The sequence below is a fragment of the Simochromis diagramma genome, unplaced genomic scaffold (genome assembly GCF_900408965.1).
Source record: "Simochromis diagramma unplaced genomic scaffold, fSimDia1.1 OVJJ01000293.1, whole genome shotgun sequence".
NCBI classification, from domain to species: domain Eukaryota; kingdom Metazoa; phylum Chordata; class Actinopteri; order Cichliformes; family Cichlidae; genus Simochromis; species Simochromis diagramma.
This window is the reverse complement of record NW_024386801.1, coordinates 18,430,178-18,454,383: the sequence shown is the minus strand read 5'-3', so window position 1 is coordinate 18,454,383 and position 24,206 is coordinate 18,430,178. Positions and strand designations below refer to the sequence as shown.

Below are 24,206 nucleotides of genomic sequence, written 5' to 3'. Positions count from 1 at the left end.
TTGAATCAATGGTACGGAAGCAGAGGGAGCAAGAAGAATGAGTTGAGTAAAGTTTGACTTATCTGACTGTTTTGTTTCGCTTAATGCGCCTTATGGTCTGGAAAATACTGTAACTTCTACCTTCCTTTAGCATGTCCAGAAGTTAAACTTTTTGTGTGACGATTAGCATCTTCCTCTGCCTTTTGGGTGCTACCGCAGGTGCCTTTGAAGGTGCAAAACGTTTCATCAACACTGTTGTGTTTGTTGGGGAGAAAACTTACAAACATACAGTACAGCACTTCAGAGTCACACTGCTAGGGATCGAAGATTTATGTAAATTTGACAAGCTGAACGCATTCTGTACTGGACAGGAGACACGGCACGAGATTGATTGACAATGGTCTACAGCCAATCAGGACCAGTGTTGGTCAAGTTACTTGAAAAAAGTAATCAGTAACTAATTACTGATTACTCCCCCCCAAAAGTAATCCCGTTACTTTACTGATTACTTATTTTCAAAAGTAATTAATTACTTACTTACTTAGTTACTTTTTAAAAACACGATTTACAACCTGAATAGGTGATAAAGCGATAGATCTTTCAGCCCAATTCTACTTTTTCTGCATAATCCATCATACAAAATGTAATCAAATGGAAAAGTACCCTTTTAAAACTTGTTTTATTAGTTTTAATCTTTTAACTTTATGCATCAAGCAAAAATTTAATTATATGCAATATTCTCTGACTGGAAGAAATTTGTTTAATATTTAAACCTATTTTCTGCACATTCCAGCACATAAAATATTTTTTTGTGTGTGTTTACACTCACTCTTTCAAATAGATGCAAGTAAAACACAGCAGAAAATAAATATAGTCAAAGACTCAGCGGTCCTTTTGCTCTATTTTCACCTGTAAAGCAGGAGTAGGATAGGCGGAGGTTTACCCTGGTGCAGGTGTGCCGCGGCGGTCAGTGGAAGAATCCGTGAGTTTCTCTGTGAGTTTCCCATTACGTCGTAGCGCACTCAGTGCTTGCTTGGAAGTTTAGGGGTTTTTTTCACTATAAAAAGAAGTTTTCTTCCCACGCACAACGGACGCTAATGTTTTTGTCACTTTTTATGGAATCAAACTCAAAGTAAGGTCAGTACTTCCACGCTTTAAACGCTGCACGCTCATACTCTCTCCCGCACTCGATATATGATCCATTGTTGATCTGCACACAGCTGTTGTCAGGACCGTCGCACTCACTTATGTCACTGTCATGAGACATTCTGAAAAAAAATCACGGTTTTAGTAACGCAGTAACGCAGCGCTCCTACGGGAAAGTAACGGTAATCTAATTACCGGTTTTGCAATAGTAATCCCTTACTTTACTCGTTACTTGAAAAAAGTAATCGGATTACAGTAATGTGTTACAAGTAACCAGTGTTGGGTACGTTACTTTAAATTAGTAACTTAGTTACATTACTAGTTACTTCCATCAAAAGTAACTCAGTTACTTCAAGTTACTTGTTACTTTCAAAGTAACTAGTTACCAGGGAAAGTAACTTTGGTTTTACTCAGACTTCTCTTGTTAATGTGTTGCTAACTGGATACCCAGCAAGATTGCCAGTCTTCTAGCTTGCTTACTTGCCACAAGTGCACTGTGCCACCTACCAAAGGAAAAAATAATGTGCACATTTCCACGAGAGAAATCCCATGCCTGGACCGTCATTGACTGCTGCCATGATTCTAGCCTACGTCACAGCGTCATGTGCGCTTTTTACATCCAACACAAAAACTGCAGTCGTGGTGCTTTCGATTGTACTCAGAACTCAGAAATTCTGCCTTCTGAATAGGAAGATGTAGGTAACACCAGACTGCAGATAAGCTGCATACAGGGCTGGACTGGGACAAAAAATCGTCCCGGGCATTTTGACTAGAGACTGGCCCACCATTATAACAAAAATCATAAAGCCTTTGAATGAAAACAAACACTGTTGTGACAGTGATGTACACTGTCTTGATGGTATATATGTATCAATCTATCAATCGTTTGTTGTAAGACTCAGATAATTATTTATTAAAAGCTAGACATTTTAAATGAGAATAAGAAAGAAAAGTATTTCTTTGTGCCCCCCTTTCCCTTTTAATGCCCTACCTGGCCCGCTGGCAACACTTTGCTAGACCCGCCCCTGCACAGTTACCAGTTGTCAGTTACTTAGAAAAGGATCCTGGTGTTATTTGTCTCTCAGAAACAGTTCATAACTTCCCTTCAACTCATTCAGCAAACATCAGCTGATACTAGAAATTAATATTAAATAAATTCTAACAACAGCTGATCAAACGTGCTGCTGTTGTTTAACACAACATCCGGTGGTTTCCTCTTTCTGGCGCAAAGTGGACGATAAATAAACAAGAGGGAAAAGCCGATCAGCTGATCATTGATCAGTTTCATGATTGAAGTAGAAACAGGAGAGGCAGGGGGAGAGAATGAGAGAAGAAGAGGCAGCTGTGCAGCAAAGACACAGAATAACTCCAGCTTTGTGTCTTTTTCATTGTAGCTGAAGTCCGGGACAAACTGTTCCTTTTCACCTAAATACGAAACACGTAACAATTTCTCTGAATACGAGACGATTCCGTATGATTAATTAACCGTATGAACAAAATAAAGTTCAACATCGTTAACATCATAGCACCCACCCAGCTGTATAGAAACCCCGTCATGCTAGCTAGCACGCAGTACGAAAAAGTCCGCACAACGAAAATAAACTCCACCTAAACTTGGTTTATATCTGACCCAGAGAGACTGCAGGTCATAAGTCTTACCTGAAGTTCAGTTCACCTGACACTCGGACGGGCGGCCGCTTCAGGTCTCTTCTCCTCCTGCGTCCCCTTTCTCTCATCCACCTGCTGGCCTCCACCACTTGCTAATGTTATTGAATCTGTGGAAGCTCCGCGATAGCCACCACACGAAGTAACGAATAACGAGCCTATCTAAATCCCAGTAACGAGTAACGCGTTCCTGATTTTGGCATAATAACTAGTTACCGTGCTCGTTACCACAATAATAACGTAGTTACTGTAACGCGTTACTTAATAACGCGTTAGTCCCAACACTGCAAGTAACGCGTTACTGCCCATCTCTGATCAGGATGCAGAACACAATACGCTGTAAAAATACAAAACAAAAAAAGCATGCAAAATTGAACAAAAAAAAAATTTGCGAAACAGTGAGGCCGCGGAAGGTGAACTGCGTTATAGCGAAGGACCACTGTATTTTCACCCAGAAAACTGCTTTTTGGGACCATTCTCTATAAACATTAGGATGGTTTTGTGGGAAAATCTCAGTAGATCAGCAGTTTCTGAGACAACAACCACATCACGTTCAAATTCACTTACATCTCCTTTCTTCCCCGTTCTGATTCTCAGTTTGAACTTCAGCAGTCTTGACCATGTCTACATGCCTAAAAGCACAGAGTTGCTGCCATGTTATTGACTGATTAGATATTTGCGTTAATAAGTAGTTTCACATGTATATCTATAATGAAGCGGCTGGTGAATGTAGTTATTTATGGCAACAGCAACACGTACCCACGTTTTCAAACAGGATTACTGCAGGCAGTGCTCTCCTGCTTTTGCTCTTTTAAATAGAAAAAAAACTGCTAAGTATAAGGAGCCAAAGATTTGCAGAAAACTGGAAGCCCACCTGCTAAGATGGTTTACATTCAAGATAATTGAATAATGTGCATCTGCTCAGCAATGGCAGCATAATTAATGGTTAACAAGGCACTGCTGCAAATACTTGGCTGTGTATGTGGCTCCTTCTCAGACAAGTGGGGCTCTGTCTTTTAGACATGTTACGTGCAGCCGGGTCAGTAGTTTTGTAAAAGCTGCATGACATTTTGTTTCCTTTCTTTGAGTCACTTGCAGGGTGTGGTGCTGGGTTTTACCATTAGTTTTATACGTTTTTTTTAGTTCCCCATAAAGGTAATGTGTTCTTTTTTGTAACCTTTTATAACCAGCCTTGGTATATGGCAACCATGTTTGTTTTTATTCTAGTAGTATAAGGATGGGTAAACTCTTATGCTATGATTCATGAGAAGTTTAAAATAAATGAGTCATCCGTTTGTCTCGTGCGACAGATAGACACACACATGAAGGAAAACATAAACACACAAACACACGAGGACCCTCATTTCCTCTTCTCACAGAGTCCGTCCAATGAACCACAGACACACTTAGTTCAATCCTCTCAAGCAAAATCAGACACACACACATGCACACACATACACAGCTCTTGATACAGAGAAAGGACCACCTGATGTGAAGTGAAAAGCATATGCATGTGCTGATGGCATGAAGGTTATAGAGGAGGTTTTATGACTGCAGGGATGTCAGTTTGAATCTCCAAATGAACTCTGGGTTGAGTAATGCCGTTTCCTCCCACTAAACAGGTTCAATGAGGTGCCCTTGAGCAATACTTGTAAGCTGCAGTTACCAGCGGTGGCTCCCTGGTGCGAATATGCCTAATGACGTGAATATCAGGCACAGTGTTGCTAAAATGTTGAAAAATTCACCCGTCATCCTCGACACACCTGCCATGCAGAGAATCCAGCAGCAGCTGCGAAAAAGCAAACTGTTGCGAAGATGCATCCTATAAATCCAGGCGGATTTATGTAATTATCAAATTAGCAGTTGAGGGTGAAGTGACACTAAACAACCGTGCAGCCTTCGCGTGGGGCTGCGGGTGGGCAGAAGCAAGGTGATCTTTGGAGAGCTTGAAAAAACTGTTTAGAAATGAACAACCTTTCGCCTGCACAGCCAACAGGGTTTTCTGTGGCTGATGACATGGAATGTGTTTGATACGTTTTTACTGCATTCACCCTTTAACTCTGCCAGGCTTTGAGGTGGTTTTGGAGCGAGCAGAAGGAGGCTCTTTTTTTAAACATTTATAAGTTGCAGGGCGACTCGGTTGCAAAAAAGGGAGGAGCCGTCCAACCCGGGCTGTGGAGGAAACTGCCTCCTCCTCCAAAAAAAAAGGGAAAACCAAACAAATGGCACAGAAAGTTATTTTTCAGATGGCTACTGTAAAAGGATCCTTTGTGTCCTCAAAAATCTGTTCCAACCGACACTTGACTAAATGCAGCGAGGGAAAGGACAAATGGAAAGAAAGACTCAAAGAGAAAGTACGCAGTGTACCCGATGGGAGGAGGGGATTCTGTTTTTCGGGGGGTGAAAGAGCTCGTTCTGGAGGCTTCTGAGCCGCTGTTTCACCAGAAGGCCTTGGCGTAGCATCAGGGTGTTGGTCTTATTTCCAATAACGTCACTCTCTGTGTGACAGCAGCTTCATAAGATCTTAATAATGTGTTTTATTTTTAACTGCTTCAGATATCTGATGTGGCAACAGTCATCCTCGGCTGGAAGCTCTAGTTCAGCCGGAGCATACACACACACAGAAATACAGACGGTAGTTTTATCTTGACAAAGAACTTGCCAACATCAAGATCAATCACTCCAGCCATTTATGACAAAAGTATACTAATCTTAAAGTTAAGTCTTTAAGACTTTGGTGTTCTGAGCACCTAATAACATGCTTCGCTCTTAGAGCTCTCAAGCTTCCCTCCCAACTGTGCCGAACACATGCAGACTGACTGAATTACACATGAAAATGAATACTGCTGACGCTGTAACGCAGTTCACTCACAGGTCTCCCATTTCTTCTTTCCATTATTGTCAAATCTAGACTTATCAGCGTCTCCTATGTTACCACCCTGGATACAATAATGGGTTCGAGGCATGCATGTAACACAACATATGTTGTTGAGAAGTTGTTCAGAATGCATGGCGCTGTCCCCATAGATCAAATGTAAATGAGTTCTGAAGTTAGTTATGAATATATTTACAGTTGTTTATAAGAATTTAAATGAGGTTGAAGAATTGAATTCCACAGGCTACGAGAAGCGGCGCGTGTATTTCTGACTGCTAATGAATGCCGCTCCGTAGTGCACTGATTCTCGATAATCCCGCCAAAGGCATCCACTACCATCCAGCTGGCATTCAGATGCTGTACAGATGTGCTCGATTCAACCAGAATAAGACCCATGGAAATAAACACATCCAGAACACTGAACTGCAAAGTACAAAACGGGAGAATGATGCTTTTTCATGCACATGCTTAACCGCTGAGCTTCCAAGCCAGCGGTGTGGATGTGAAGCAACACTGTGACGACACAATAGCTCATTTGTTATTGAGCGGGGCTTATTCACTCATTTAATGTTTTTTGCCCATGTGTTTTGATATATATATATCATCCATCCTTTCTGTTATTGCTGCACAAATTTAGATATTTGATTGCATATATTTTGTGTGTTTTTTAGTCCTGATTTCTCCATTTTAAAAAGCAGAAAGCTAGCATATCGGAGTGAGGAAGGGTGAAGCAAAGCGGTACAGGACTTGCCTTAAAATGTCAAACTATAGTGTCCTCCTCACACAACATGTGTTCCATGTCTTCATATTGATTCCCTAAAATCATACCACATGCCCATATGAAACGATACTCATGAGGTTCTATGGTTTAACATTATTTATCTCTTTTTCACTCAACAAAGCATATTACCACTTTTTCCCTCCCTTGACAATATACTTGTTGTAACTCAAGACTCACAGGAAAGACGTTTATTATATCGGTAACACTGGACACCTGCTCATAGTTAAAGCCTCATTCATAAATCCAATACAGTGGCCTCATGTGGTATAGCTCCCCTTTTTCCCCCACACAGACTGACTATTTTGGGGCCACTAAGTTTGTTTCCAAATGACCTCACTCCCGAGTGATGTGATTCAGGAGTCAGCAGTAAGTTCAAATGCGGACCACCATCAATAGTTTATGACTAGCATTTGAAAGAGGCCCGAGGAGGTCTTTTCTGGTCAAGGAAAAAAAAAAAAACACCATTGTCTGTAAATGGATCATGCACTCCATAGTTACATTAAACATAACTGACAGCATAGCCCTTAAAACACATGACTTTGGAAAAAAAGAACTTATTGTCAGGGGGTCGAATGGAATATATGACACCATGTTCTTCATAACTCACAACATGGAGGTAACTGAAAAAACAACAACAAACAACAAATAATATATGAGCAGTTATGCATCTGTTCTAGAACTTTACCCATGAAGGGTTTAAAATGTCACTTGCGTAACTTTCCCTGAAGAGTGGTGCTGCTCTAAAGAGTAGCACCTTTATGCTAACACCCCACTACCGCCACCAATTTTCTCATTAACACTGCAGCAATCAAGGAAAAACCTAGTAGTTATATTAAGGGAAAGACACAGAAAATAAGCCACGAATTTCACCGAATTTCAGCCATTAGAGTCTGAAATAACTTATCTTGACCAAAAATCCATAATAACCTTTCAGCATGTTGTAAATCAAATGGTCTGAGAGGGAACCCGACTTATGCACCTCCTCTGGGCTCTGTTTTCTGCCTTTAAATTAAATCAAGGCCATGATGTGAGACTTTAGCCATTTGCAGCTCTTTCCAGGCCAGATTAGGTGAGTAGTAGTAATGGCAGCAGTATAAAGAGAAAAAAAAATCATAAGAAGTTGGGAGTAAAATGCAGTACGTCAGTGCACTAAGCCAGAAACTTGAAAACAGAAAGTGTAAGTGGGTTTCAAGCCTTTGTAAAGCCATGATTCTGCATTATAAACTGTTCATAAAGAATGGATGTAATACTGATCTGTGAATTTACAATCTAAAGCCTTAAATTTAGCCTTATGGTCACCACCATTGAGTACCCCCTATATTAAGATCAGAGGGTAGTGCGAAAGGTGTTAAAAAAAGGTTACACAACACAAAGGTAATAAAAGAGAAATGCATTTACCAACATTGGTGGAGACTTATTGGAAGGGATCTAACAATAATCTGTAGTGGTCATCACATAATTGCAGTATAAATACACTAATATCCCAAACATGACCTAAAGTCTATTTCCAATTGAAAGGAAAGGAACAAAGGAAAGGAACAAAGGAAAGGAAAGCCTAGTCTTAGAGGGTGAGAGGTTGTCTGTCTCCCGAATCCAAATTGGGAGCTGAAGGTTCGGCCTCCCATTTTATTTTTAAATAGGAATCACAATTAAGGTAGTGAAGATGTAGCTATAGACTGTAAATTTGGATATATTAACATGGGAGTAACTGACTTACATTTGGACCATTTGAGGCACTGCTGTTTTTGAAAAGTGTTGGCTTCATTTTTTAGCTCCAACTTTCCTACTTGTTCACAGCATTTCCATTGTAGGGCTGTCATCTATGATTTTGGCATTTCTTTTTCACCTCTATTACATTTCTTCCGATCGTAGCCGTGTGCTGTGCACGGCAGAAACTCAGAGTTTGCTGATGCTTTAATGCAGCTTTTTTGCATTTGATTTCTAATGGCAGGTCCTGCAAAGGTAAAGCAAGGTTTGCTACATTAGCTCCAAAGTTTTGCGCACGCAGCACATACAGAGACTCAGGAATGCTGATCTACATGCACAAAGACAGATGTCAGGTAATAAGTGAACATTCCCTGGCAGTAATTCAGTATTCCAAACTTCAAGAGACAGTACTGAATCATGTTGTTTCCAATCTGGACTGGATTTCACCTTCCAGCACAGAGCTGAGCTATGGATGTAATGTTGAAAACAGCCTCTTCTCCAGGAGCAGAGTGCGCCTGGTATGAAGAGTTGGCTGCTTGGGAGAGGCTTTTTTGCAGAGGTAGTCAGTTTTGAGAAGCTGGAGGTTTCCCATTTGAGGTGAAGGGAAAGGTTAGAGCAATGCCAACATGTGTTTAACAAGCACAATCTGTAATGTGGTATGGGCTCAAAGCAGCAGTGTTCATTAGTACGCCTAATCAATGAGTCAGAATTTGAGTCTATACTTGAGTCTATACTTGAGTAGGTGCAATTTCAGTAATTATTACCTCAGTTTTTCTATCATGAGATGTTTTACTCACCAGTGCTGCTATCTCTGCTATTTACCATGTAAAACACTAAGAGCCTTTAACATGAAGCCATAGCTTTCCACATAACTGACTGTGTACCTTTACATCTCAAAAGAGATCCACATTGCCTTTGGCAAGACAGTGGGTTGAGTTTATTCCACTTTGAGCTGCCAGGAAAATATTTTTCCTCACAAGTAGCTTGCACGTTGGACGACAGTATGAGTTTGCTGCAGCAACAGCTGCTGAGCAAGTTAGTGTTGAGACCTCCACCAAAATAGACAATATGACAAATTACTGAAAGGAAATCTTTACTCCTGCAGAAAGATAAAAAGTTTTTTTTTGTTTTCTTGTTTTTTTCTAACTGTGATTGATTGTATCAAGCTCCATTTTTGTCCAGTCAGTTTTCGGAGATCGTCCCCTGTCACCAAACTGATTTACTGTCTGGGCTGATAATGTCTGGCTGCAAAGTGGAAAACATAAATTTTGTTTAGAGAAAGTTTATTGTGGCTGTGATACTGCTTTTCAGAATCATGGGGGATATTCTTATTTTGGCCTACACTTTCCAGGGATCAGATATTTCAGTTTTAAACTCTTAAACTCTCCTTCACTGTCTGCTAAAGTATGGTAGTGCTTGTTTGTATGTGTGTGTGTGAAACCCAAGACACACCCTTCCTAATCATGCTTCCCCATCCATAATGTCTCACTTGGCTCATACTACAACTGTAACTCCCCTTCACCTACTTATCTCATTTGAGACAGAACTCAGACTAATTACTCAGTAAATGATGATGATTGCTTTTTCACCTACTGATGTAGAAAGCTGATGTAACTGGTTGTATATTACAGATATATAGACATCCACAGATGGAAACCAGTGACCCAAATTGTTAGTTCAACATTTAAAAGATCTAATCCTTTTCAAAGTTAGTAGGAACTACAGTCTTAAACTACACTCCAAAGCTTCCCTCCAGCCTGCTTCGACTAAATGGCCATCTGTTTATATAACACAGTTTGTTTACTTGACCATTTTGCCTTTCCATATATGTACAAGATTAGTCTTTAAGTTTACTGGAAGGGCAAAGGGCAAAGAAGTACTGTGAGTTCGGTAATTTAAAAAAACAAAAAACATTTGTGTGCATTAAAAAGCAGGAAGACAGAAAAACAAGTTCAGTTTTCCCCCCATTAGGCTGGCCTTGAGCTAATTGCTATCCAGCAGTTATTGGTTCCCTTATGTGTAGCAAATGTTCTCTCTTTCACTGCAAATTCACTATACAGCCTCTGGGGAGTATTCAGCAAGGATTGGACCACATTTCTGGGAGATTTTCATACTTAAAATGGGTTATATGTATATATATATCATTGGTTAGCTTTATGAAATCAAGTGGAAATATTCTTTTACCTGCATAATTTAAACCTTACACGTAACCTTCCCCATCAGAAGACCATAAAAAGAAAGCAGCAATTGTGAGAACACAAGAATTCAGTTCGCTTCAGTCATATTTCTATAGCACCACTTCTCAGGTCACTTTTGCATTGTAGCTTGAAGACTGTACAATGTTGCAGAAAGAAACCCAACAATTTACTACGAGTAAACACGTGGTGACAATCAAGCTACCCAAATCTAAACCAAATTCAATAACATTTCAGATATCTGAAGTATCTCCTCTGTGGTAAAGTACAATGAAGAGTTGCTCTGAAGAGAAGCTTAGGAATGTGTTTTTGGCTGTTAGAGGACAGGATGCTCTGGGGTCACACATGGTCAGCTTCCCTTTTTCTGTATCTTCACATTCCCATGGGGACTATCCAATGGCCCAGGCCGGACTCAATATAGTACATCAGACTGCATAACTAGCCACAAAAAACAGGTTGTTCTTGGATCACAGTAATCCTTCCTTATCATCTGCATTTTTGGTTTGGCTGATTACTTGTTGACTTCAATGCACCCGCCTGCTGCTGTCAGTTGCTTAGAGTCCCGATTTGTTTTTCTCATTTTCTTTTCTTCTAATGAGAAGTTAAAGGGCAATATATATTTATTTCTTCTAATTGTTTTTAATAAAGCTTATTGTTGTTTTTGAGCTTGATCTCCCTCCCCTTTGATGACACGTTAATAATGCGTTGAAATGGGAATACATGCTTAGTGATGATAGAGAATTATTGGGTAATGTAATACAATGGTTCAAAATGATATGTGTTTTATGAGTGTGTTGGTCGCGTTCATGTAGAAAACGCTGCAAAGGCTTTAAGCCACTAAGTGAAGACGCTTCCAAAACAAATACAGTGAACAAACAACCTCTAAAGAGCTTTATAGACATGGGAAAGCCAATATTGTTACCATCAGATCAAGCCCAGCTAAGAACAGAATATTTTCCCATCATCAAGAGGTGTCTTGGCAAATGTGAGATGAGCCTTTGTGTTCTTTTTGGTCAGCAGTGGATGCCTCAACTCTTGCATGGATGCCATTTTTGCCCAGTCTATGTATTATTGTTGATTCATGAACTCTGACCTTAACTGAGACAAGTGAGGCCTGCAGTTCTTTAGATGTTGTTCGGGGTTCAACTCCTGGTTGAGTTGTTGAATTTTGGTTTTCTCCATTTGATAATGACTCTCACTGTATAACTGTGAAGGTTCTCAGTCATCCAGGTCATCGTAGTCTAAGAAGCTTGGAAAGAAAAGCGTCTGGACTTCTTTAAGTTGCTTGAAGACGTTTCACCTCTCATCCGAGAAGCTTCTTCAGTTCTAAGGTCAAATGCTGGAGAGAACCAGAGGACTTAAATCTGGAGTCCCAAATCCTTAAAAATGGCTTTGTAACCCTTTCCAGCTGGATATATGTCGATGACTTTGCTTCTCTGTTGTTTCTTTAGATGGTGGCATGATGTGTTGCTTTTAGAAGTCTTTTAGCCTGCTTCACTTTGTCGGACAGGTTGTATTTAATAGAATAGAATAGAATAGAATAGAATGCCTTTATTGTCACTATACAGTTGTGCAATGAGATACAGAGCATCTCCTACTCAGTGTAAACATGCTGGGGGGGGGGTACAGTTCTGCAGCACTATGTACATATGGACAGTATTAACATAGGGAAAAACATATATATATATAAAATGTACAATATACAAGCCGTAAGTAATATGTAATAAATAGTGTTATGTATATACAGTTGAGTTGTTGCACATAGAATTGGTATTGCACAGTGGTGGTTCATAGAGGAAGTGGGAAGTGGGGGGCTGTGTTATCTGTGCATGTGTGAGTTCAGGGTGGTTATCGCTTTGGGGAAGAAACTGTTTTTGAGTCTGTGGGTTTTTGTGTTGATGCACCTGTAGCGCTTCCCTGAGGGAAGCAGGCTGAACATGTTGAAGCCAGGGTGGGAGCTGTCCTTGATAATGTTTGCTGCTCTGGTGAGGCAGCGGGAGGAATAAATGTCCATCAGGGAGGGGAGAGGGCAGCCGATGATCTTTTGTGCTGTCTTGACCACACTCTGAAGCCTCACTCTATCTGCTTTGGTGCAGCTGCCGTACCATACCGTGATGCAGTAGGTTAGCAGGTTCTCAATGAACGAGCGGTAGAAGGTCAGCAGCAGGTTGGAGTTCAGCTTGTACTTCCTGAGGACTCAGGAAGTGCAGCCGCTGTTGGGCCTTCTTGATGACCGCTGAGATGTTGCCTGTCCAGGAGATGTCAGCAGAGATGAGGACACCAAGGAACCGGAAAGTGTGGACCCTCTCCACACACTCCCCATTGATGTAGAAGGGGGCCAAGTTGGTGCTGTGTCTCCTGAAGTCAACAATGAGCTCTTTGGTTTTCTTAGTGTTCAGTGCCAGGTTGTTTTCTGAACACCATGCTGCCAGCTTCAGGACTTCCTCTCTGTACTCTGCCTCGTCTCCCTTCGAGATGAGTCTGACTACCGTGGTGTCATCAGCAAACTTGATGATGAGAGTGTTGTTGTGGGTCGAACTGCAGTCGTGGGTGTAGAGAGAATACAAGAGGGGGCTCAGCACACAGCCCTGTGGGGAGCTGGTGCTCAGTGTGCGAGTGGAGGAGAGATGAGGGCCGAGTTTTACAGTCTGGGGCCGGTTTGTGAGGAAATCCTTTATCCAGGCACATGTGAGAGGAGGGAGGCCAAGAGTGACCAGTTTGGTGATGAGGATGTCCGGGATGATTGTATTAAAGGCTGAGCTGTAGTCCACAAAGAGCATTCGGACGTAGCTTTGCCGCTGCTCTAGGTGACTCAGCACAGCGATTTCTCGATACATCAGGTCTGTCGGTCATCGGGCCTGGGCATGGCTAGTGAATACGGTTAATCACAGTTAATTCATGATTCATGAAAAACTGAATTTTCCTCAATACCCTGAATCATGTAATTGTGACAAATTTGCAAATAAATAAGAAATCAGGAAGGGAGCAAATACGTTTTTACAGCAGGTTTTGAGGATCTGTTTTGCCATCACTGTGTGAAAGATTCAACACATAACTGCACAAGGAGCTTGTGTAACTTGGCAAAGCAGTGACGTGTGTTTCAGCTCCTCTGTGTAGCTGTTCTCTGCTTCATGCTACTGCAGACAGTCAGTCAAACTAAACTTCATGGGACACATCATTTCCTCTGGTTATTTTAAGCCTTCGTAACCAATGCAATGACGACATTTGCTCTGGCCCCTCAACACTGGGATCTGTGTGAGCCACAATGCATAAAGAAAACACACATAAACACTTTCTCTCACACGCACACATACACACAGCCAAAATCCCCACCCTGGATCCCCTTTTCCTCCCTTCCTCCCTTCCTCCCTTGTCTCTTTCGTCAGCCTAGTGTGAAGCAACATGCTCTTGCTTGGCGCTACTGTCTAGCTATATTTAACTAGGCCATGCTATTCCAGAATGCCAGATCCCAGGGCTGGTGCTATCCCCACCCCCCTTGATTCTGTATGAACCCAGCTTGTAATGAGGCCACCTGGCTTCAAATTGCTCAGGTCCCTCCGTGGTGTTGATCAAGATGTTCAACAGGATGAGATCTGGCGCTGGTCTGCATGCTGTGAAAAGTGTCTGTACTAACCGCAGCCCCCCCCCTGCTGTGTTTTTGGAATAATATAGCAGGAGACTAGCTATTTGGATAAAAAGGGGAATTTCATCACTGAAAATCATGCATGTGGAAAAAAACACATCTGTGTTAAATTTTTTGGAGAATTTCCCACGTCACATCTAAGGAGTTTGCAGGAAAAACTCTAAACTCTGCCAGTCACCAAATGCACCAAGCAGAACTATGCTGTTTGTCCCTGGATGTTCTCAGCACTGCAGCAACCCGTCTTGCCATCCTGGAGCAAAGGCTTATAACAACTAGGAGTGGACGACTAATTAGAAGCACAAAAAACTATTAGTCTGGAGTCTGATGTCTCATGATTAACCACTGCAGCCTTGTGCTTGTGAGTCATACACCCTCTGGGCTGGAGGGAGTCCCCACAGTTGAAGTGGATTTCTCTATATTTAAAACAGTGAGTCATATTCATCTGCACACTACCACTGATTCACTTAAAAATAGCATGCTCATTTCTCTAAGGAACAGTGTGAACAAAACAATTAAACTTGAGAAATGTGCAGTTCGACATATAATATATTGCCATCTTTTTTCATTTGCTGTACAGCATTTGATGTATTTTGTTTGGCTGACTGTATACAAAACTTCGTTTTCAGGAGGTTGGAGGGCTGCCAGGAGATTAATAATGGCTCCTGATAACAACCCAGTCTGTACATCTGTTTCAAGCAAAAAGCAACAAGCAACCCTGAGAATACTTCAAAACTTGGCTAATTGACATTCTTCCACCACAGATGTTTTGTCTATATTTGGTACGCAAAATCAGTGGGACAGTCTGATTAAAGCCTCCAGCTTTGCCTCACTCCTAACTGACCAAGCCAGCTCCAGATGTTGCAGTGGAAACCTCAGGCTTTTCCCAACATGTCCTCATATGAATCAGCTCAACACTGGAAACATTTTTCCCATGATTCATGCTGCTTTTCCAGCGCCTGTGCTTGCCTTTTGTTACCCTACTGGCAACATTTGTCTGATTCCAGGACATGTGAGTAACAGGCAGTGCAGTGTTCAACAAAGAAGGCACTGTTCCCCAATAAAAACACAGACATAATTTACGTCATATGATCATTAAAAAGAAAAAAACATCTGATGAGATGATCAACAAGACAAACAAAGAAGAAAGATTTTGAAAACTGATTTAGAGGGAATAAGTGATTCCACAAAAGGTCTTTGGAATGAGAAAAAATTTAGTTAATCCCTTTCCCCTCCTCCTTTTCATGTATTTTCAATTGATAAAGGAAACAATGGCAGCCAGAACAGAATGGATTCTTCTTTATTCAAATGATAAAATAGACTGTCCTCAAAAAAAAAAAAAAAAAAACCCCAAACAAAACAAGAAAACCCCATAGAGGCGGCTCATATCGAGACATCTGGTCATGCATAATTCCTGCTTATTGAAAACTTGGCCGTTCTGTGATGATGAGAATTTTCTCTAGAGTTCTCGTTTTGGGCACTAAACTCCCCGACAGCTCTCATCAAAAATAAACACAGTTCATTTGGTGCAGCCAGTTAAGAATGCAAGTCCATCATTCTCAGGGTCATAACACACTTTGAATGTAAATGTCCCACACAGATTCTGGCCCCATTGCGGTCCTACAGGTATCATAATGTGCATAAAATTATCACATTATTACAGTTTTGTTTTGTGGGCTTTTTGGGGGGGATGGTGGGGGGTGGGGGACCGGACTTTACTGTACAAGGTTGCCTGCTCCTATGCCAAAAATGTATTTTAATGTGTGTCTAACATGCTGGTTCCTTAACAACGCTCATAAAAAAGTTTCAGTTCCTTTGACAGACTGAACCTTAAGTTTTGCTTTTTACATTCATAGCACCAAAACTGGAGTACACACAAAAAGTATCTTCAGTGACAAGAAGAAAAACAAGTACTTCAGCAGGTGGTTTGGACTCCAAAGAGTCCTGGTCTTAATATTTTTGAATTAGCCTGAGGAGACAGAAGGCACTCTGACAGCTTAAATCCACAAGGGCCCGGAACAATCTACCTGCCGCCACCTTAAAAAGCTGTGTGTAACTATTTTGAGGAGTTTGGCCACAAACTTGGGCATCTTCATATAAATACTTGCCTTGAAAATCTCATCCATTTCAAACAGAAATGAAAATTTACACTGTCAACATGCATCGAATTTGCAGGTGTTTCTCAGTTTCAGTGTCTCAAGGTGTTTCAAACCTGGACCTTACTGTATGCGTGGCTAGGTTCCCACACAGATATACAACCTCTAGTAATTTAAGCAAATGACAAAGCATGGCAACAGGATGTAAATACAACACATTATGTTGCAACGAGTGTAATTAAATATTCCATCAATAACCTTGGACAGATTTAAAAGGAAAATATATGTTTTAGCATGTGATGTTTGATAATTATTGCAATTTTTTTTACCCTTTGCCAACACCTCCACCACCAATATCTCTCTCAAGCCATTTAAATAATATTTTTCTCAGTTATGTCTGCCAGTGGTATTCATTCACTACTTTGTTTTTTTTTTGCCATGGTTTTAGAGAAAAATTATTGGTCACATTTTTTGTACAGTGTGGTGTTTTGATAAATGTCAGCTATTTTCCTCCCTTGCCGGCGCAGCTATAACCCCGTGCTGTTGCTGCTGTAGGTAAGAATTGCTGAAAATTGTATGGCGACGAGGTAATTGTAACAATCTGAAATTCCAAATTGTCACCTACAGACCTGAAATCTGGTTACAGAATCTCCATTACTCAACCGTACCACCAACTTGTCTGATTGCCTTGAAAGGGGTTAAAACAGCACAGGAAGCCCTGCTGGAATAGCTTCTGAACGTCTAACTAGGGACAAAATCTGGGCCTGTGTTTATGCGCAGAAACTCTTTTGTGCACACACCCCAAGCTAAATGACTTCTGTGTGTGGGCTGTCTGCCTGCTCTGAGCAGATCATAACCCTAAAAAATAATCTGAGCCGCCTTCCAATGACAGCCAGCAATCTCAAAGAGAACAATGTTGGAAAGATCATCTGCCAGAGGAGTACAGAGTCTTCAAGGCAAGGGACATGTATTTGTATGTTTTGTTTTTCAGGGTTCTTGCATCACACTGAGAATAAAGTGATATGTACTTTATCACGTGTGCTTTTGAAGACACTGAATACCTCAGTGTCAGAATTTCTGTCGTACTTCGGCATTGACATCTACAGCTGCATAAAAGACAGCTTGATTAAACTTGATATCTTCATCCTATGTTATGATTACTCTATTACTCAGATTTAGTTATGTATGGCTCATTTTTTTTGTCAATGTAGTGATCTTTCCTGTCAAGACCTATGACAGGAACAGAAGGATTTGCATTACACGAGCCGAGCTCAAACTAGGACTATCAAAAATGTAACTCCAGATGCTCTCATGGCCCCTTATCAATTATATTTTTATTATCATATGATATTTTAGAAGCATATGCACTAGACGCTGACCGTCTGGGGCTCCAAGATGGTTGTTTCAAGGTCATCCAAATTCTTGGGATCCCGCTAGCTAATGCAAATGACGGAAACTATGAAAACACCTTGTAAATTGGCTGGAGCTGTGCTGCTGAGGTGAAAAAAAGGATAAGGTGGTCAGCAAGCCCAACTGTTCTAAGGCCTTTTGTATTTTACATTTCTTGCTTGTAGCTGACTTGCTTATCTGACCACAGCAGCACATTGTGAATGAGCACCAGTGTCTTGCTCAAGGACAAGCTGACAGAAGTTATTGCTTTTACAGCAATGAAACCTCTAAAAAAACTCTATTATTGGCCCGCCACTGTAATCACTGAACAGACATGCTGTTCATTCTGTAGCTGCAGGTCAAATATAAAATTCTACCTGTAGTAACAAGATGAAGCTATAGAAAGGAAAGGAGCAGGGTAAGGCAGGTTGCCTATACAGCTAATTTTGGATTCTCGCAATGATGTTTGCCTCAGGCCAGAATCCTAAAAAAAAAAACAGTTAATAAACCACGACTCACTGAAACTTTCTCTCTGAAAGTGGCAGGATGAAACATCAGGCAGGCAGAAGTGAGGAAGGTTATATCATACGAGAAACACTATCAATATTGATAGTCGTCCATGCTTCGAGATGAAATAAGGGTCTCATTTCCATGACGCATTAAAGAAGGAGCTTGGCAGTGAGCAGAATGTTGTCTCAAGTACAAGGGCCACTCATATACTGCACTTAAGTTTTTGATGACATGCACTTCGTCTGCAGTGCATAAGCAATCAGAGTTGAGGTTTTTTTTGTTTTCTTTAAGGCAAATGTTAAGATAAAAAAACATAACAAAACCCTGCTTTCTCCTCAATGATGGGATTTGTATTATTGTGTTTTGAAGCAGATTATAGCTCATATTTTCTTGGAAAATAAAACATGGCTGTGTCTGAACTGTCCACCAATTCGCTATGTAAGTGCATAAGCCTTCTATATCTTGACTGTGAATTTCCCCTATAGTGCACTACAAAGCAGTGAAGTGACGCTATGAAAGGTAGTGTACAGAAGAAGGAGCGCTACATCCATCGAGACATCATGTGTTGCAGCCTGTTTATCTGTTATGAAACAAACACCCCCCCCCCCAAAAAAAAACAAAAAACAAAAAACAGAGACACCAGATATGGAGCTAATTTGATTTTCTTACTCTTTGAGAGTGCCTGGCAAGCATAATGCTCCTCAGATGTTTCAACCGTGCAGTGGCTCATCTCCTTCTATGCCAGAGCAGCATGACTTTCAAATTACAGATTTTAGCTGGTCAATTTAAACTGTAAATGTGTTAGTGGAAAGTAGCTTGCTTATGAAATGAAAAGCATAATGATGATTCATAAAAGATTTGTAGCACAGTTGCAGCTTCTCTCATCCTTTTGTAATACATTTACGGTAAAGTATGCAGAAATTAATAGGTGTGCATAGATTAATATGGTAGTAATGTGTATAGATTGTGCTGTTATCCGTTACAGTGTTTACTTATTCTAACTGTATCCATTATGTAGCAAACACTATATAGTGGATGGGTGTGTCTGATGTTGGTCCACTAGGATCAACATGAAACTGATAAGTCATGTTGTGATGCCGTTGCCCTGCACTGTGGTGGAAAAGAGGAAAAAAAGTATTTCTTTATACAAAACTCTCTTTTGGAACAAATGGTAAGCATTTCTAAAGTTTTCTTTATGAAGTTATGCAAAACAACAACTATATTACCAACTTAGCTTTGCTTTCAGCCAAATTTAGGTTACTTATGTTGGTTTGCTTGTGATAGCTTTTCATCGCATTAGCTAACTTCTTGGCTAATGCTAACTCTAAGCTTAGAGAACGTGATTGGTCAGCTGCAATGTTGAACCCAGCATTGTTATGACAGTGTACTAACAACACTAACATGGATATAAGACGCTCAGTTTTAATACAAAAGCATTTCACTGTGAGCTACAAGCACCTGGTCCTCCCTTGAGAGAGAAAAGGCAGATGAGGAGCCGCGCGTTCTTCCCTCCTTTTATAAACACAGATTTTTTTGTTTACATTTACTCCAAAAGCTACATTTCTATCCTATCTTAGCTTTACGTTGTGTTTAGACTAAAAGTTGAGGGAAGGGTCACGAAGCATGTCTGCGGGACCAGTACAACCTGGAATAAAGGCTAATCTCATCAATTTCCCAGCACAAATATTGGATTTATTAATCTTCTGTGCAGACACTTGTAGTCACACCATTTTCCCTGCCAACTCTCAAGGAACATGTGGAGGCCTTGTATACGGACACTTCACAAAGCCGAGGCAAATTCCATATTTATTTTTTTTTCTTGTTACCATAGTAACATTATACCCATGGGGAGATAGCTGGCTCATATGCAGTCTTGGGATGCAAATCCCTTCGTTAAGCTTTGCAATTGAAAATGCAAACACATTCAGCAGAAAGACATCTCTGAAACACTTACAAATGTGCATAAAATATTTGATATTGTTTGTAGTAGATGTTCTCTTAATGTGTGTTATCTGAGCAATTTAGGAAAAGCTTCCTCAATTAGGTATATGGGAATTCAAACAGTGCTTTTGCGATGATAGATGGTATGTATTTCATAACATATTCATTGGCAGCATTTTGCACAGCAGCATTTGTTCTGCCAGCAGGGGCTTGTCTGTTCATATCTGTATTTTAGAAATGCCTACATCTCATAAATGGATTTTCAGAAAGCAAAACAAGACAAGATACCTAATTTAGAAAGATTTGCAAGAAAAAAGGAAATAAGTAAATAACAGCCAACAGTGGGAGTGGCAGTAGATGTGACTTCCTTAGGAACATCAAACTTTGTTCACTTATCAACAGACAGAAAAATGAGGAAAAACTCTATTACCAGGGAAACCAAACAATGTGTATGCACTAGGGAGCTATTTATGATTTGGAAATAACTACCCATCCAATTTTTCCAAACTTTGTTAAAGGGCAGCTTTAAAGTCTGCTGAACAGATACAGAGCTGCAGGGTGTTTTAAAGACTCAGAACAGGAACACGTCAAGTCCAATTTCAGACACAACCATGATAAAGCGAGTTTCTCTTGATATGAAAAAAGTGCTCTCATAACGAATGAATACAGAATACTACAGATTTTCTGGCTGTGTGTCCAAAAAATATCGCTTTTGTTGCAGGAATTTGTATTAGAACTGCAGACATTACTTGCCACTGGCCTTACAGATAAGGTCAGAGTTCATGATTCAGAAACAAGAAGGTGACTGGGCAAAAATGGCATATGTGGGAGTGTTTCTAGGCAAAAAAACAAACAAACACTGCTGACCAAAGAGAACACAATTTCCCACATTTTCCAAAATACATCTGGTTTTAAACTAACACACCATTTAATAGAAAAAAAGATAATGATGACTTGCTGTAATTGACGGAACCATGAATTCTGCTTTCTATTCACAAATCCTGAAGTAAAGAATATCTGGCCATCAGTTTGTTCCATGAAGCTCAAGCGCACTCTCATTTGGGTTATTCAGCAGGACAATGATCCGAAACACACCAGCAAGTTAGTAGCTTGCAATACAAAATGGTTTTGGAGTGGCCTAGTCAAAGTCTGGACTTAAATCCAATCAAGATGTTTTGGCATGACCTTAAACAGGTAGTTCAGGTAGTGGCTGAATTAAAAGTAGTCTGCAAAGAAGATTGGGACAGAATTCCTCCAGAGTTATGTGAAAGACTTTTTTTCTGCCTCAATAAATAAAATCATCTTTTACAAACTGCATTTTTGCATTAATTCACATGTCACGTGGGTACTATGAAACAATTTGGGGTGATTTTTGGTAAGTGTGACATTAAATAAAAAAAAATCAGAAACAGAGCAAATACTTTTTCGCAGCAATTTAAGTGGATGAAAAACAGCAGCATAAGACTCAAATGGAAAATGGGATATTGCACCACAGAAGAAAGCTCATATAAAATGTTATGATAGTGGACGTCTCACTGTGCTGCTTGCTTCTGCTGTTGTGGCAGAAGTGATTATATTTCTCTGGACTTGGAGAACTGCAATAAAAGCGACTACAAGTCTACCACTTCAGTATGGGCATCCCCAGTAGAAAGGTGCAAACGACTACAAAAAATACCAAAGCATCTGGACCCTGTGCATGCATGCATGTCCCGTGACATCTGAAGACTTAAACACTGGGAAGAAATGAAACCCTCTGTAAGCCTTCTAGGATGCCCATGGAAGAATCCCCCAACAGCTTGTGGCAGGCATTTTGTAGAGCAGAGGGGGCCAAAATCTAATCAGTGACTTGGTACATCTGGTCAACATTAGCATTTAGTTCTCTAGGGTCAGTGGGTGAGTGCTGTTCACACTGAGGCACAGAGGATTGTGCCAGCAGAAAATTAGATGAGGAGAAATCGTTCCCCGGTGCAGTTTTTGTGTTATATTCTGCCACAGTTTCAATCAAAGGAACATTTCATCTTAAATATGTGGAGAACTGCAAAGCTAACACCAACATGTGAATGTGTACTTTATATCTAAATAAAGATATGAATTACAGTTATGCAAAAGGCTTCTATAAATCTCTAGTAAATAATATTTTTCTGTACTCAGACAGCACTGTTTGCTCAGTGTAAAGCTAATTCTTCAGCAGAGGGGTCACTGTCACGCCCGTCAGCGGGGTTTATCTAGAAATGAGCAAACAGAATGGCAGATGACTCTTTTCATGCTTGCCGTGAACAGATCACAGTGCCGAAGAACTGAGTCCAGCTCCCCGGCCGAGCTTTGACTATGTGCCACTAAAACAAAGCAATACTCCTACATGCAGATCAAGGGACACTTTTTCACTTTAGCTGCCAATGGAGACATTTGTCCAGACTTAATTGGAGTGGAATTTTCAGCGAGGGTTTGAAAATCTGACAGCAGGGGGAAAACAATGGGCCCAACAGCTGCTCAAGTCCAAGGCTGAACATGCCAACTTGCCATGTGTACAACTTTGTGGCAATGTGAGTTATTTAAGCTGTTTGAAGACAGGGGGGTTTCATTTCCCAGTAAGAAACACACCACTCTGCATCTCACACAAACTGCACTTGCATCCAGCAGGACTAAACTAGCTCATCATAGTGAGAAAGTATATCTGTACCTCTTTACTCTAAGGGATCATTGTATAATCCTTTGGCCATCAAGCGGCTGCTTCCTGTAAACGCACACACACTGCCTCTCTCACTCGTTTACTAGCACCTCTCTCTCTCTCTCACTGCTACTTTCATCTCTCTTCTCTCTTGTTGGATAAGGAGCGGCTCTGCCTGCCACTGTGCACTTCCCCTCTGAAAGAGCCATTCATTGCTGCCGGCAGCAGGACCTCAGCTAAGAGGGCTTCAACTTCTCTACCTCCTGCCTTTTGGCAACACGCTTTCAATGCAAACATTCCCAAGGTAAATGCGCTCACTCATTCAGCTCACCACAGACTTGAAAGCAAAAAAAAGAAAAAAAAAAGAAGAAAAAATGCGATAGAGGAGAAGCCGACAGATGTTGCCCCAGCCTTTGGACAAGTGGTCAGACCATTGCTCATCTTTTCCTCAGTGTATTGAGTTTCATCGAAAAATATAAAAGGTTTTACAACAGTGAGTGACATGTGTCCCGTGAGAATGAATAAACAACAGTAAAAGGAAGACAACTGAAGATCTGATGTGGAGTTACTTAGAAAGTTTGTAGCCCAGTGCAGCATCTGTAAAGGATAACGTTGATACTGGGTTTGTTTTGAGGGATTAACTTGTCAGCCAACCATGGTTGGATTTATGCAGAGGGGAAGCCTCAGACATAGATGGTGATCTGATCTTTTTCTGTGGATCTCTGACAAATGGGAGCAGAAGGGGAGAGCCAGGACACTAAAAGAGGGATTTGCAGTGGCACTTACCTCCATGACCAGGGCTGGGGAGGCAGAGCAGTACACTCAGGAAGGCACCAACAAAAACCAGATGCAGGGCTCTCATATTTTCGTTGCTGAATAGTTAAGTCCTCCACTGTTGTGTTAAAGACACTCCATTCAGAAGAGACTGAATGAGTTTCCAGTTTTGGGACCTGCTACAAGATACTTCTCTATGTGAAGGGGCAGGGCTGGGGAGGGACCGCTAGAGGGACGCCTTCTTTCCAACCCCAGCCCCTACCCTTCTCCAGCACACTTGCACGTGCACACGTTACACACACACACAGATCTTCAAAGAATGGAAAATCATAACCAGACTCTCTTTGCTGACCCGACACTTACATATTTTTACAAGTACAATACCCGTTTATACATATATTTGTCTCTCATACGCACACACATACACACACACACACACGCACACAACAAATTTACACGCATCAATTTACATGGCTTTTGTAACACCACACAAATCAAAACTCTGACACGACAAGCTCACTATCTCAGTGGATTTTTTCCCTTTTGTCTCAGTCTGTAATTGGAGTGCCCTTTAGAGACCAGCAGCTCCCGTTTGCAAGGATAAACCCTTTACTTTTAATTAAAGACAACTCAGGTTGCCATTGGTGCTTTATCTTTCGAGCCTTTCCCTTGATCAATGTCTGGCTCTTCATGTTTTTGTTCAACAAACCTGCTCCTGAAGCTAATTAAGCTCACACTTGAGTGTGGAGTAGAGGTTGGTTGCTCTGGATTTGCATTCTCTCTTGTTTCCCTATTGATAGGGCAGGGACAATAGAAAAGTTTTACTGCGCAAATAAAGCA

At 40.9% G+C, this 24,206-nt stretch overlaps 1 protein-coding gene and 1 long non-coding RNA gene across 2 annotated transcripts in view; one reads left to right on the top strand and one right to left on the bottom strand.

Moving 5' to 3' along the window:
• Positions 1-23,524, bottom strand: part of cspg4 (chondroitin sulfate proteoglycan 4) — a 76,861-nt gene extending 53,337 nt beyond the window's left edge. Inside the window, exon 1 of the mRNA XM_040026298.1 lies at positions 23,379-23,524. Within this exon, the coding sequence (XP_039882232.1) occupies positions 23,379-23,454 (76 nt within the window). The 5' untranslated portion in view covers positions 23,455-23,524. The remainder of the gene's footprint in view (positions 1-23,378) is intronic.
• Positions 13,937-15,336, top strand: LOC120730137. The gene is made up of 2 exons (XR_005695062.1): positions 13,937-14,418; positions 14,618-15,336. It is a non-coding gene; the product is annotated as an uncharacterized LOC120730137 (long non-coding RNA).
• Positions 23,525-24,206: the final 682 nt, after the last annotated feature.